We start from the raw sequence: 15,698 nt of genomic DNA, 5'->3' as shown, positions 1-15,698 counted from the left end.
GCAGGGGGCAGTAAGGAGGTGGAACAGCTTCAGGAGATGGCCATCCTGGAGCAGGCCAGACTGAAGGAGGCGGAGCTAGAGACAGAGAAGTGGGCGGAGCAAAGCAGGCAGATGCAGGCTGAGGCTGAGGCTCACAGCCAGGAGATCTCACAACTAAAACAGGAGAGAGAGCGAAACCGAGAAACCATCAACAGGTGTGTTTATGTACACAAAGGAGGAAGGGAAAAAAAGCTCTTTGTAGATGGAGGCTGCTCCACCAGGTGGTCCAAATGTGCAACAAATAAAACCAAAGAACAGCAAGAACATGTCCCTTAATATTGTCTTAGACTTCATTTTCCATCCATCATTAGTACATACAATTTCAATTTTCAATTTATTTTCATTTATATAGCACCAAATCAAACTGTGTGATACACTAAATCTATCAGGAGGGGGCAATTCTCAAAAACTGAGAAAATGTGCAAGAAGGAGACTAGTGAGGGAAGCTAGAGAGGTGGGATTAGAACCAGAGGATCCTTGGTCTTCTCTTTTGTGATGCCCAAGATAGTCCAGGAGCATCCACCACCTCATGGAACCACCCTGGGTCCTGGTGTTATCTAGTGATGGCACAATGAGGCCTCCTGAAGCATTTGAAGTTTTTTTTCCTTGAGTACTAGATGGCAGTATCTGTTCAAAAAAGATTTCGAAACACAATGAGCTTCACTTTCCTTAGAGCCTTTTTTGAATAAACACTCCCATCTAGTGGGTGTAGAAAAACTGCAAATGCTTCAGGAGGCCTCTTTTTGCCATCACTCGTGTTATCTGCCCAGGTTCCTGCTTGACACAACTCATGTATGTCAGAGTACTGATGTTTACAGTTAAAAAAGGCACTGTATTGTTGCCTCTTGTAAACCAGGCATGGAGAGGACAACTAATTTCACTCAAATGAACAATTAACTGGTTGAAGGTTGGTGACAAATTGTGAACAGCATTCACGAGTAGAGTTTCCAGAATGTCTCAAAATATTCACGGGTTCTCAACTTCCTCGCAGGGCCTCGCTGTTGTAACCCTGGAATTTTGAACATGTTCAAAAAAATTGTGTGACATCTTTTTTCTCAAAATAGTCACAAAGTCATTGCAGGTGTCTTGAACCTTTCTCAGTTTAGTTTCCCTGAGAGAACTTTGTGAGGGGTCGGCGACCTCTGAAAATAAATTGTGACTGACTGATTGGAGACAAAAATGAGAATCTAACATTCCAGGTGCAAGACAGGCATGAAATTATGGGCACCTATTTTACAAATGTCGCACAAATGGTGCGAATTATTTGCAGTGTTGCAAATATGTTGCGATTTGTTTGCATTTACGTTATATGCCCCATGTGACCCAGCCATATATAAAACATCTCGCAAACGTGTTGTAAGTGCCAATTCAGTGAGATTCCAAATCAAAACTATCTCTAGATTTGCAGATTCTCTTGTGTCTCCAACTGCTCGCCAACAGTCGCAGCCCAGTGGGATATTTAGTGACTGAGATGGCACAACTCTGTGCATGCTAACTAGTAAAGCTAGCTGGCTTGGTGAGTCACTAGCAGTAACTAGTCCATGTGTTGTCTTTTTGTTTTATTGGTTGCTTCATGCACGTGGAACCTGTGGATCCGGCGCTTAACATGCACGTGTGCGTGTTTGCAGGCTGCAGTCTGACCTCGGTGTTGTCCAGCAGCAGCTGTCAGACAGTCGCAGTCTGGTTCAGTCTCTTCAGGGTGAGTCGCACTTTTCCTACAAACACGCCTCCAGCGTACAGTCACGTAACTCTGACCCATCCTGAAACCAGCTTCACCTCCACCTTGTCAGTTATACACCGACTTCTGCACGGTTTGTGTTTGTTAGCAGGTCAGGCTGCCAACAGCACTGTGACCTTTGACCCCAGAGCACAGCACAGTCAGCTGGAGCAGCAGCTGATGAGACGGAATGATGCATCGCCTCAGGCCAGGAGGCAGCTTTTCATTGGTCAGAGTTTGACACAACAAAGTGACTGTTTCAGACAGCAGAGAGACAAACGAGGACACAAGTTTTTCATTTCGACACTCATTTCAACATCCAAACCCGAATCAGTTTAAGTCAAACAACACATGCTTCTTATTTATGAAAACGAGTTGCTATGGAAACCAACTGAAGCCGTTAGCTGAGGACTGAGGTAAAACTTTAAGGCTGCTGCAAACTTCATGAGACAGTGTGTTGGTTTGAGGGCGGTGTCAGATATCTCTATATTCAGCTTTGAAAAAAAGAGATTTAATGACCAGTAACCTGTCACTTTGTTCAGACTGCTAGTTCAAATCAGATTTACTGGGTATCTGATTCCAGTCTGATCTCACTGGCTGACTGTCCACATTATCTGTAGCAAGTGACCAGATCTGATCTGTGTGTCTGTGTGGAAATCCGCATTTTCCGTCTTATCCATATCTGCTATAGTAATGACATAGCACCCAGCAGGGCATGTGGGTGAGGGTGGAGGGATATATTTGAAAAAGTGTGGAAAGATAATGAGCGAAATGGTCTGCAGTGCCTGTGAGCAGCAGATCGGGGGCACTGTTCTTTCCCGCCGCTCCACCAAACTTTACATAGGGTCAAAAGCCACAGACATAACAAACCAAGATGGATTTACAGAAATGTGATTTGACTCGCATTTCAAACCACCTATGAATGAGGTTTAAAACAGATTTGGAAGAATTGGATTTCATTCCATTTTTAACTGTTTAGACTTGCAACTTGAATTCAGATTCAATTCAGAAATGCATGTAAATTGTAATTTTACTGGCAGTCTGAAAAAAAAGCTTTAGTGCTTCTGTACTTCAACAGTTGCATCACTCACACTGATGAACCTGATGTTTTATTGGGACACATTTTTGTTTGTCTCGCCTCCTCTTTAACCTCATTTATATTATTTTTGTCCACTGATAGCCACAAAACAATGAGAAATGGATCATAATGATGACAAAAATGCTGTAGTTCTCAAAGCACATGTCCTGATGGACCATCATTTCTATGAGGGGAGGCCAACTTATTGGACCCCCTGAGGTCAGAGATTTTAAAAGACAAACACACTATATAGATGCTTGATTTCATGACGATGTCCAATGTGTCTCACAGCTTCTGTTTCAGTGCATTCAGCTGTTGTGAGTTGTGTTGATCAGTACTGATGATAGCTCGTCTTTGCAGACAACGTTCCCTCTCCGCCTGTCAAGGACACCGGATTCATCCGTCCTTGTCTTCCAGTCTGTCCCGAGAAGCAACACGGTGAAGAGACCAAAGCTGACAATCAGAGTAAGACTGCGTTTTCACATCGTGATTCTAAATATTTCTAACCAAACCCCCCAACTCGCCCAAGTGGGGTGGACAGTCCGGTTACTAACCCCCGACTCATTAGTTAATTTATTTGTTTGGATTTACTCACTTTCATGTTTGTCATAAATGAGAACAAACAAATAGTGATTTTTATTGATTTATTTTTTTATTTTTGGTGATCCATTAACACAAACATTAATCATGATATTGATGAAATTTGCATTTTATGGTGGGCGTGGCCTGATTATTTAACAGGGGTTCCAGTGTCCCCATGGAAATTTGAAACTGCTGGCTAAGGCTAAGCGTAAATTTGGTAAGATTGTAATTCACGTCGGCAGTAATGACACCCGGTTACGCCAATCAGAGGTCACTAAAATTAACATTAAATCGGTGTGTAACTTTGCAAAAACAATGTCGGACTCTGTAGTTTTCTCTGGGCCCCTCCCCAATCAGACCGGGAGTGACATGTTTAGCCGCATGTTCTCCTTGAATTGCTGGCTGTCTGAGTGGTGTCCAAAAAATGAGGTGGGCTTCATGGATAATTGGCAAAGCTTCTGGGGAAAACCTGGTCTTGTTAGCAGAGACGGCATCCATCCCACTTTGGATGGAGCAGCTCTCATTTCTAGAAATCTGGCCAATTTTCTTAAATCCTCCAAACCGTGACTATCCAGGGTTGGGACCAGGAAGCAGAGTTGTAGTCTTACACACCTCTCTGCAGCTTCTCTCCCCCTGCCATCCCCTCATTACCCCATCCCCGTAGAGACGGTGCCTGCTCCCAGACTACCAATAACCAGCAAAAATCTATTTAAGCATAAAAATTCAAAAAGAAAAAATAATATAGCACCTTCAACTGCACCACAGACTAAAACAGTTAAATGTGGTCTATTAAACATCTTCTAAGTCCCTGTTGGTAAATGATATAATAATTGATCAACATATTGATTTATTCTGCCTTACAGAAACCTGGTTACAGCAGGATGAATATGTTAGTTTAAATGAGTCAACACCCCTGAGTCACACTAACTTTCAGAATGCTCGTAGCACGGGCCGAGGCGGAGGATTAGCAGCAATCTTCCATTCCAGCTTATTAATTAATCAAAAACCCAGACAGAGCTTTAATTCATTTGAAAGCTTGACTCTTAGTCTTGTCCATCCAAATTGGAAGTCCCAAAAAACAGTTTTATTTGTTATTATCTATCGTCCACCTGGTCGTTACTGTGAGTTTCTCTGTGAATTTTCAGACCTTTTGTCTGACTTAGTGCTTAGCTCAGATAAGATAATTATAGTGGGTGATTTTAACATCCACACAGATGCTGAGAATGACAGCCTCAACACTGCATTTAATCTATTATTAGACTCTATTGGCTTTGCTCAAAATGTAAATGAGTCCACCCACCACTTTAATCATATCTTAGATCTTGTTCTGACTTATGGTATGGAAATAGAAGACTTAACAGTATTCCCTGAAACTCCCTTCTGTCTGATCATTTCTTAATAACATTTACATTTACTCTGATGGACTACCCAGCAGTGGGGAATAAGTTTCATTACACTAGAAGTCTTTCAGAAAGCGCTGTAACTAGGTTTAAGGATATGATTCCTTCTTTATGTTCTCTAATGCCATATACCAACACAGTGCAGAGTAGCTACCTAAACTCTGTAAGTGAGATAGAGTATCTCGTCAATAGTTTTACATCCTCATTGAAGACAACTTTGGATGCTGTAGCTCCTCTGAAAAAGAGAGCTTTAAATCAGAAGTGCCTGACTCCGTGGTATAACTCACAAACTCATAGCTTAAAGCAGATAACCCGTAAGTTGGAGAGGAAATGGCGTCTCACTAATTTAGAAGATCTTCACTTAGCCTGGAAAAAGAGTCTGTTGCTCTATAAAAAAGCCCTCCGTAAAGCTAGGACATCTTTCTACTCATCACTAATTGAAGAAAATAAGAACAACCCCAGGTTTCTTTTCAGCACTGTAGCCAGGCTGACAAAGAGTCAGAGCTCTATTGACCTGAGTATTCCATTAACTTTAACTAGTAATGACTTCATGACTTTCTTTGCTAACAAAATTTTAACTATTAGAGAAAAAAATTACTCATAACCATCCCAAAAACGTATCGTTATCTTTGGCTGCTTTCAGTGATGCCGGTATTTGGTTAGACTCTTTCTCTCCGATTGTTCTGTCTGAGTTATTTTCATTAGTTACTTCATCCAAACCATCAACATGTTTATTAGACCCCATTCCTACCAGGCTGCTCAAGGAAGCCCTACCATTATTTAATGCTTCGATCTTAAATATGATCAATCTATCTTTGTTAGTTGGCTATGTACCACAGGCTTTTAAGGTGGCAGTAATTAAACCATTACTTAAAAAGCCATCACTTGACCCAGCTATCTTAGCTAATTATAGGCCAATCTCCAACCTTCCTTTTCTCTCAAAAATTCTTGAAAGGGTAGTTGTAAAACAGCTAACTGATCATCTGCAGAGGAATGGTCTATTTGAAGAGTTTCAGTCAGGTTTTAGAATTCATCATAGTACAGAAACAGCATTAGTGAAGGTTACAAATGATCTTCTTATGGCCTCGGACAGTGGACTCATCTCTGTGCTTGTTCTGTTAGACCTCAGTGCTGCTTTTGATACTGTTGACCATAAAATTTTATTACAGAGATTAGAGCATGCCATAGGTATTAAAGGCACTGCGCTGCGGTGGTTTGAATCATGTTTGTCTAATAGATTACAATTTGTTCATGTAAATGGGGAATCTTCTTCACAAACTAAAGTTAATTATGGAGTTCCACAAGGTTCTGTGCTAGGACCAATTTTATTCACTTTATACATGCTTCCCTTAGGTAGTATTATTAGACGGTATTGCTTAAATTTTCATTGTTACGCAGATGATACCCAGCTTTATCTATCCATGAAGCCAGAGGACACACACCAATTAGCTAAACTGCAGGATTGTCTTACAGACATAAAGACATGGATGACCTCTAATTTCCTGCTTTTAAACTCAGATAAAACTGAAGTTATTGTACTTGGCCCCACAAATCTTAGAAACATGGTGTCTAACCAGATCCTTACTCTGGATGGCATTACCCTGACCTCTAGTAATACTGTGAGAAATCTTGGAGTCATTTTTGATCAGGATATGTCATTCAAAGCGCATATTAAACAAATATGTAGGACTGCTTTTTTGCATTTACGCAATATCTCTAAAATCAGAAAGGTCTTGTCTCAGAGTGATGCTGAAAAACTAATTCATGCATTTATGTCCTCTAGGCTGGACTATTGTAATTCATTATTATCAGGTTGTCCTAAAAGTTCCCTAAAAAGCCTTCAGTTAATTCAAAATGCTGCAGCTAGAGTACTGACGGGGACTAGAAGGAGAGAGCATATCTCACCCATATTGGCCTCTCTTCATTGGCTTCCTGTTAATTCTAGAATAGAATTTAAAATTCTTCTTCTTACTTATAAGGTTTTGAATAATCAGGTCCCATCTTATCTTAGGGACCTCGTAGTACCATATCACCCCAATAGAGCGCTTCGCTCTCAGACTGCAGGCTTACTTGTAGTTCCTAGGGTTTGTAAGAGTAGAATGGGAGGCAGAGCCTTCAGCTTTCAGGCTCCTCTCCTGTGGAACCAGCTCCCAATTCAGATCAGGGAGACAGACACCCTCTCTACTTTTAAGATTAGGCTTAAAACTTTCCTTTTTGCTAAAGCTTATAGTTAGGGCTGGATCAGGTGACCCTGAACCATCCCTTAGTTATGCTGCTATAGACGTAGACTGCTGGGGGGTTCCCATGATGCACTGTTTCTTTCTCTTTTTGCTCTGTATGCACCACTCTGCATTTAATCATTAGTGATCGATCTCTGCTCCCCTCCACAGCATGTCTTTTTCCTGGTTCTCTCCCTCAGCCCCAACCAGTCCCAGCAGAAGACTGCCCCTCCCTGAGCCTGGTTCTGCTGGAGGTTTCTTCCTGTTAAAAGGGAGTTTTTCCTTCCCACTGTAGCCAAGTGCTTGCTCACAGGGGGTCGTTTTGACCGTTGGGGTTTTACATAATTATTGTATGGCCTTGCCTTACAATATAAAGCGCCTTGGGGCAACTGTTTGTTGTGATTTGGCGCTATATAAAAAAATTGATTGATTGATGGTTTAAGCCAGTGATTCTCAACCGGGGTGCCGCAGCACCCTAGGGTGCCGTGATCGATCCTCAGGGGTGCCGTGGGTATTTTTCATATTCGCGATTACCGTGAATTATTTATTTTATCCATAAAGCATAAAACGACTCAGAATCTGATGTCAAACGTGCTGCAGCCTCGCTCTCGTCTTAAGGCGGGACAATAACAAGGAGGCTGACGGCCGATTAAAACAGTGCCGTCTCCTTCAAAAGCCGTCTAAAATGCGGAGCTGTCGGTGTGTGTGTCAGTGCCTGTGTGTGTGTGTGCGCGCGCGCGCAGAGTTAACAAGCTGCAGACTGCGAGGGAGGGGGTGGGTGAGGGAGATTCCTGAATGCAGGCGCGACACGTTCAGTGCGCAGCGAGCGCGGAGCAGAGAGAGGATTTTAACCCAAGTGAACGTTAACAAAACGGAAACATGAAGCTGCCTTTACTTCTCTCTGAACTTTCTCTAAAGGTGTGATTCTGCCATTACTGTTGTGAAAGTGTAGTGACACGGACCCACAACAGGGGGCGCAAATGAACGGCCAATAGATGAGCCAAAAGGTAACAATTTAATGTTGTGAAATGTGCACAACGAACATACAGACAATCTCAGAATATAATTACAGTCAATCCACAAGGTGACGTGTGGGCAGGCTCGAGGATAGAAGACGTCTGTCCTGAGAAGAGCCGGAACCACACGATTTCCGCCTCCACAGAACCTGGTGAATACTGGAGCCGCCAAGTCCCGAATTCCCAGGTGATCACCGTCCCCGACTGTCGGATCTGGTACTGCTGGCGAGAACAAAGACAGTCAAGTGTGGGTGTGTGTACACCCAGTAACAACAGCGGTGGGAATGCTACCTCCACCTCTCACTCAATACGTGCTGCAGCGATCCCTCAGAGGAAAAAGAGTGCCGTCCTGCACAGCCTCCACAAACTTAGGACCGGTACTCCTGCAAACACTCACAATATACAGATATATTGTAAAACAAATGGCTGAGGATATTACCTCCAATGAAGTATGATATCTCGACAATGAGGTGGAGATGACGTCTGGTCTTTATGGAGTGAGAGGACGTTGAGTAGATGGGTGACAGCTGTCAAGAGGTAATGAGTGACAGCTGTCACCCCCGGCTGCGTCCTTAGCGGCAGCGCCCTCTCGTGCCTGAAGCCCGCACTTCAGGCAGGGCGCCCTCTGATGGTGGGCCAGCAGTACCTCCTCTTCTGGCGGCCCACACACAACAGGACCTCCCCCTCAACGGGCGCCTCCTGGCGCCCGACCCGGCTTGATGGGGTGTCGATGGTAGAAGTCGGCCAATGTACCTGTCCTGAAGTTTCAGGGAGTCCACCTGGAGGGGGATGTCCTTCGTGGAAAGCCACACCTCCTGCCCGGGCTGGTAAGCAGGGGCCGGGGATCGCCGGTGGTCTGCATGGGTCTTCGCCCTCGTCCGGGCCTTCAACAAGGCAGAACGGGCGGAGCGCCACACCCGACGGCACTTCCGCAGGTGGGCCTGGACCGAGGGCACACCGACCTCTCCCTCCACCACGGGAAACAACGGGGGCTGATACCCCAAACACACCTCAAATGGGGAGAGGCCGGTGGCAGAAGACACCTGGCTGTTATGCGCATACTCGATCCAGGCCAGATGGGTACTCCAGGCCGTCGGGTGCGCAGATGTGACGCAGCGGAGGGTCTGCTCCAGTTCCTGGTTAGCCCGCTCTGCCTGTCCGTTCGTCTGTGGATGGTACCCAGACGAGAGGCTCACGGTGGCCCCCAGTTCCCTGCAGAAGCTCCTCCAGACGTGTGAGGAGAACTGGGGACCACGATCAGAGACGATGTCGGAGGGTATCCCATGCAGACAGACGACGTGGTGGACCAGGAGGTCTGCTGTCTCCTGGGCTGTTGGGAGCTTCGGGAGGGCCACGAAGTGGGCCGCCTTGGAGAATCGGTCCACTATCGTGAAGATGGTGGTGTTGCCCTGGGACGGCGGGAGGCCCGTGACGAAATCCAGGCCGATGTGGGACCAGGGGCGATGAGGCACCGGCAGCGGCTGGAGGAGTCCTTGGGCCTTCTTATGTACTGCCTTGCCCCTGGCACAGGTGGTGCAGGCCTGGATATATTCCCGGACGTCGGCCTCCATAGACGCCCACCAGAAGCGCTGCCGGACAACTGCCACGGTCCTTCGCACCCCTGGATGACAGGAGAGCTTGGAACCATGACAGAAGTCCAAGACTGCAGCTCTGGCCTCTGGTGGGATGTACAGGCGGTTCTTCGGACCGGTTCCGGGGTCCGGGCTCCGTGCCAGGGCCTCCCGGACGGTCTTCTCCACGTCCCAGGTGAGGGTGGCCACGATAGTGGACTCCGGAATGATGGGCACCGGTGGATCCGACAGCACCGTTTTGACTTCGTCTTCGTGTACCCGGGACAAGGCATCCGATCTCTGGTTCTTGGTCCCGGGGCGATAGGTGATCCGGAAGTCAAAACGTCCGAAGAACAGTGACCAGCGGGCTTGCCTGGGGTTCAGCCGCTTGGCGGTCCTGATATACTCCAGGTTCCGATGGTCAGTGAAAACCGTGAATGGCACAGACGCTCCCTCCAACAGGTGTCTCCACTCCTCAAGAGCCTCTTTCACCGCAAGGAGTTCTCGATTGCCGACGTCATAGTTCCATTCAGCCGGGGTCAACCTGCGTGAAAAGTAGGCACACGGGTGAAGAACCTTATCGGTCTCTCCGCTCTGGGATAGCACGGCTCCTATCCCTGAGTCAGAGGCGTCCACTTCAACCACGAACTGGTGGCTAGGGTCGGGCTGCACCAAAACTGGCGCAGTAGAGAACCGTCGTTTCAACTCCTTGAACGCGGCTTCGCACCGATCCGACCAGGTGAAGGGGACTTTTGGAGAGGTCAGGGCTGTCAGGGGGCTAACTACCTGACTGTAGCCCTTAATGAACCTCCTATAGAAATTAGCGAAGCCGAGGAACTGTTGCAGCTTCCTACGGCTTGTTGGTTGGGGCCAATCTCTCACCGCCGCAACCTTGGCCGGATCAGGGGCGACGGAGTTAGAGGAGATGATAAACCCCAGGAAGGACAAAGACGTGCGGTGAAACTCGCACTTCTCGCCCTTCACAAACAGTCGGTTCTCTAATAACCGCTGCAGGACCTGATGTACATGCTGGACATGGGTCTCAGGCTCCGGAGAAAATATGAGAATATCGTCCAGATATACGAAGACGAATCGGTGCAGGAAGTCCTGCAAGACGTCGTTAACCAAGGCTTGGAACGTCGCGGGGGCGTTGGTGAGGCCGAACGGCATGACCAGGTACTCAAAGTGACCTAACGGGGTGTTAAATGCCGTCTTCCATTCGTCTCCCTTCCGGATCCGAACCAGGTGATACACATTTCTAAGATCCAGCTTAGTAAAGATTTTGGCTCCATGCAGGGGGGTGAATCCAACAATGGCAACGGGTATCGGTTGCAAACCGTAATCTCATTCAGCCCCCTGTAATCAATGCATGGACGGAGTCCGCCATCTTTCTTGCCCACAAAAAAGAAACCTGCCCCCATCGGGGAGGTGGAGTTCCGGATCAGCCCGGCAGCTAATGAGTCCCGGATGTAGGTCTCCATTGATTCGCGCTCAGGTCGTGAGAGGTTGTACAGCCTGCTGGACGGGAACTCAGCGCCTGGAACCAAATCAATGGCACAATCGTACGGACGGTGCGGGGGAAGGGTGAGTGCCAGATCCTTGCTGAAGACGTCAGCAAGATCGTGGTACTCAACTGGCACTGCCGTCAGATTGGGAGGGACTTTGACCTCCTCCTTAGCATGTAAACCGAGAGGAACCGAGGATCCTAAACACACCCGATGGCAGGTCTCGCTCCACTGAACCACCACCCCAGACAGCCAATCAATCCGGGGATTGTGCTTCAACATCCATGGGAAGCCCAAAATCACGCGGGAGGTAGAAGGAGTCACAAAAAACTCAATCTCCTCCCGATGGTTTCCAGACACCACCAAAGTTACTGGTTGTGTCTTGTGTGTGATTAAAGGGAGGAGGGTGCCATCTAGTGCCCGCACCTGCACTGTCTCAGCCTCCACAGAAAAAGGAACCGGTACTCCTGCTAACACTCACAATATACAGATATATTGCAAAAGACACAAACGGCTGAGGATATTACCTCCAATGAAGTATGATATCTCGACAACGAGGTGGAGATGACGTCTGGTCTTTATGGAGTGAGAGGACGTTGAGTAGATGGGTGACAGCTGTCAAGAGGTAATGAGTGACAGCTGTCACCCCCGGCTGCGTCCTTGGCGGCAGCGCCCTCTCGTGCCTGAAGCCCGCACTTCAGGCAGGGCGCCCTCTGATGGTGGGCCAGCAGTACCTCCTCTTCTGGCGGCCCACACACAACAATTACCGTCCTGTTCACACCATGTGCGCGTCGTATGCTGAATTTATGAGATCATGAGATGAAATAAATGGTCAAATATCTTTAAAAACATATTTAAAAAATGAGAATATATGAATGAACTGAGCCACACAAAAAAAAATGTTCAGACGCAGAGATCACAAAAAGCAGGTGAGAACTCTGAACTTTAACAGCTGTTATTTTCCAAAGGTATTTATTTGTTCAATCTTGAGCTTAATGCAGTGTTTAAGCACAAAACGTGACTGATGAGGAGAAACAATTTCAGAAATGCAACAGAAACAACCACAAATCAGAAAAAGTTGGGACTGTATGTAAAATGAAGATAAAAATAAAAATGTTGCACCATTCCCAGTTTCTCCACTCACAGAAGCCAAACGTTCTTCCAGAGTTGTGTAATTATACTACAATAGTAGAATATAAAGAAGGGGAAAAAAAGAAAAAAAAATAGACAATATATTCGTCAATCGCAATTATTTGTCTGACAATTAATCGTCTCCAGAAATTCCTAATCGTGACAGCCCTACTTGAGATCAGAGCGCAAAATGCTTGAGGATTTTCGAAATGCGGTGTTTTCTCTATCGATTTTCTATTGCGATAATTGGGTTCTGCGCAAAACCAGAGGTAATAGAATTATAATATTATTTTGGTTGGTGGTGTGCCGCAGGATTTTGTAAATATAAAAAGGGTGCCGCAGCTCAAAAAAGGTTGAAAATCACTGGTTTAAGCTATCAGCAACATAATCACAACATCACAGGTTCAAAACCCACAGCAGCGTAGTGAATATTTTATTTCTTTTTTGTCCATTATTAGAAATTTATCTTCAATTTACATCCAACTATTTTCCAAATTTAACACCAGAAATGGTAAATTACATTTTTTTTCTTCTGTTCTAGAGATTTCATCTAGACACCAAAACTAACCAAACACTGTCAATTATTTAATATTCATTCATAAAGTGAGATGTGTGACCACCTTTAAAAATACAGAATTTATCTCCTACATTTAGTAAAAAAAACTTTTACAGTCGTTTTATTTGGCGGTTGTCAGCTGTCTTATGGTACATCCACAAAAAATAGTTTTGCATTGTTGAAGATGAGGTTTGAGACTTTAAAATCAACCTTAACTTTTGTTGGAATAATAATGTTTAGAATTGAGGAAAGTTTTTTATTGATCTTCTGGTGAAGGTAGTGTAAGGATGTCTCATACCTTTTAGTTGAACTCTGCAGATCTGAGGTCAGTGTCTCAGACGTTGGGTCTTCTCGGTGTCAACTGCAGTAACGTTGTCCTCCATCACCTGATGACTGGAGACTCGCCCCCTCTGCAGGGTTACAATTTAAACTAGTTTACTTTTGACTGGCGCAGAGTGAACGTCCTCATGATCCTGACTGAACTTTTAATATATCATCATGTCTGTTCTTTTTCTCATCATGTTTTGTTGTTGTGTAATAGCGCCGTGTGAACATTTGACTCTGCGGCGCTCTCTCAGTCACAGCTCCTTATCTTCTCTCTTTTTGCTGTTTCTTGGTCACAGAATAACTTTTCTTCTTTTTTTTTTTTTTTTAAACTTCTGTCCTTTACCCAGCATCCTCGGCGCCGCAGGGTCAAGCCCCAGACGCCTCATGTCCCAGCAGTCGCGGTCGCCACATGGTGGGACTCCTGGATGACTTCAAGGCTCTACAGCAGCAGATCCTTGATGGCAGCACTCTACTCCAAAACATGGAGACCAGCCTGAAGTCCTGGACCGGACCGGACCTGCAGGAGCGCAGCCATCATCAGGTCAGAGGGTCAGGATGTAAAAACCTGCAGACTGTGGTCCGTTTCTGTGGTTTCAGTTTGTCTGATTTAGATATTCCTGTCTGTAATAACAGTACAAATAAATAAATTCATCAAATAAACTAAAGAACATATACAGAAATTGCGTATACGAGTAAATGGTAGTGCATGAATATGGGCACAACAGGAAATCATGAAACCGAAAAAAGTAATTTTTGTAATATTTTACACATATTGAACTGTGAAGTCTGCAGCATTTACTCTGATTTGTTGATCATGTAGTTACTGTATTTCCCAGAATATAAGTCGCATCTGTCAAGAAATTTATCATGGAGAGTAAAAAAAAAAAAAAACAACAAAAAATAAGTCACATCGGAGTATGAGTTATTTTATTTTTGAAAAGTTACTAATTTTTGAAAAGTGGTATTAATGTTTAATCCAAAAAAAGCAAAATGAACTGAATCATCTCATTTATGATGCAAATGTAAAGGGGGATTTTTGTAAGAATATTGTAATTTTTGAAAAGTGGATTTAATACATGAAGTGACCAATTTAACTGATTTCTTAACAGTAGGAGCTGGAGCAACTAAACAAGGCAAAACCACACATTTAATAATTTATTACAAAATTTAAAATACTAAAACAAGAATTAAAATACAAAGTCTCTAAAATAAAATAATTATGCCAGTAGGCGGGGAACAAGGAATCCGGGTCTGACCAAGCATCCGCCAATCCGTGGGTGTCCTCGAGGTATTGGCTTGTTTAGGGAGTGTCCTCCGTCCATCCAGCGTGGCGCATCATAATCTTCCAGACAAGGCAGGGTTCCTCCCCTGCCGCTGCGAGTAATTAACTTTGCGGCGCTCCTCTCCCCTCTCGTCACTCCTTTCTGATGTCTCTCTTCCCGTACACCTGTCACACACGCACACACCAAGGCCAGCGAACGCACAGCAAACTGTCCCTCAAGCCAAAGACACTAACTTTGCGAGCACCACTGCACAAACACATAAAGTGTACTCATGGACACGGCGGGGTTCTCCCCTGCCGCTGCATGTGATCAACGTTGTGGTGCTCCTCCGGAACAGTAACACAGCTGGACCCAGTAGCGTCAATATCGGTGTGGCTCCTATTCTCCAGCCACTCTCCCCATAATCTCCCACTCTCTCTCCGCGCCTCACACCTCAGGATGCCGCCTGCTGCCAAACTCCACCGTCTTTTTATTTGCCACTTTACACGCCATGCTCCAGGTGTGCTAATTGCAGATGATGTCAAATAAAAAACAGGTGCATTTGGGGTTGTCATGACAACCACTGGGGAGACAAAACTCCAAAATCCAACAAATAGAATAAACTCTCCCCAGGGCTGGATTACACAGACACCGCATTAGCAATCAGAAGCTAACAAGCAAATTAATGTCATTGTATCACGTACAAAAAAGCTGAAAAAACCAAGAAGCAGAATGTAGCAGAAAAAAAATCCTCTGTGATGCATGTCAAAACAAAATACTGTTTTCAGGTCTCATGAAACAACTTGCTTGTGTGTCTGTTGCTTTAAAAGGAAAGAAGCTGCTGCTAGCCACGCCCACTCTCTTTAGTCTCCATATTTCTAATTTTGTGCTGGTCTGTAACTGCAGATCTCCAGAAAGATGCAATATTAACAGTGATAGAATACTGTGTATATAATGTGTAAGATGCATTAATGTTCTTCTAGATTTTATTCCCTATACTTTATATTTTGATAATAAAATTATTTTTAAAATGTAATTTTCTGCACGTTTTGTCTCATGCAGGTTTTAGATTCTGTCACAAAGTTCCTCGATGACACTAAAACTTTGCGGGACCTCCTGGAGGAGGCCGACTCTCTGCTCCGGATGTTCTGGAGAACGGATGGACCTGACACTGAAGAAACCAAGCAGGTTAGAACCAGATCCAGAACCAGGTCCAATCTAAACCCTCTGCATTAGTGGAATAGGAAGAAATCACCAACAGATCACAGAAAAGTCAACGCAAAAGAAATCGCGAG

General features: G+C 45.1%; 1 protein-coding gene across 2 annotated transcripts in view; it reads left to right on the top strand.

Moving 5' to 3' along the window:
- pde4dip (phosphodiesterase 4D interacting protein) overlaps positions 1–15,698 on the top strand; it is a 199,489-nt gene that overhangs the window by 172,785 nt on the left and 11,006 nt on the right. Inside the window, exons 33-38 of one of the 2 annotated variants that reach the window (XM_034179347.1) lie at positions 5–194; positions 1,668–1,783; positions 1,869–1,985; positions 3,195–3,299; positions 13,489–13,682; positions 15,466–15,591. In XM_034179347.1, coding sequence (XP_034035238.1) covers positions 5–194; positions 1,668–1,783; positions 1,869–1,985; positions 3,195–3,299; positions 13,489–13,682; positions 15,466–15,591 — 848 coding nt within the window. The remainder of the gene's footprint in view (positions 1–4; positions 195–1,667; positions 1,784–1,868; positions 1,986–3,194; positions 3,300–13,488; positions 13,683–15,465; positions 15,592–15,698) is intronic. The other variant, XM_034179346.1, reaches the window with a different exon arrangement.

This window comes from Thalassophryne amazonica, chromosome 10 (genome assembly GCF_902500255.1).
Source record: "Thalassophryne amazonica chromosome 10, fThaAma1.1, whole genome shotgun sequence".
Taxonomy (NCBI): Eukaryota; Metazoa; Chordata; class Actinopteri; order Batrachoidiformes; family Batrachoididae; genus Thalassophryne; species Thalassophryne amazonica.
This window is presented reverse-complemented; position numbering and strand designations above follow the sequence as displayed.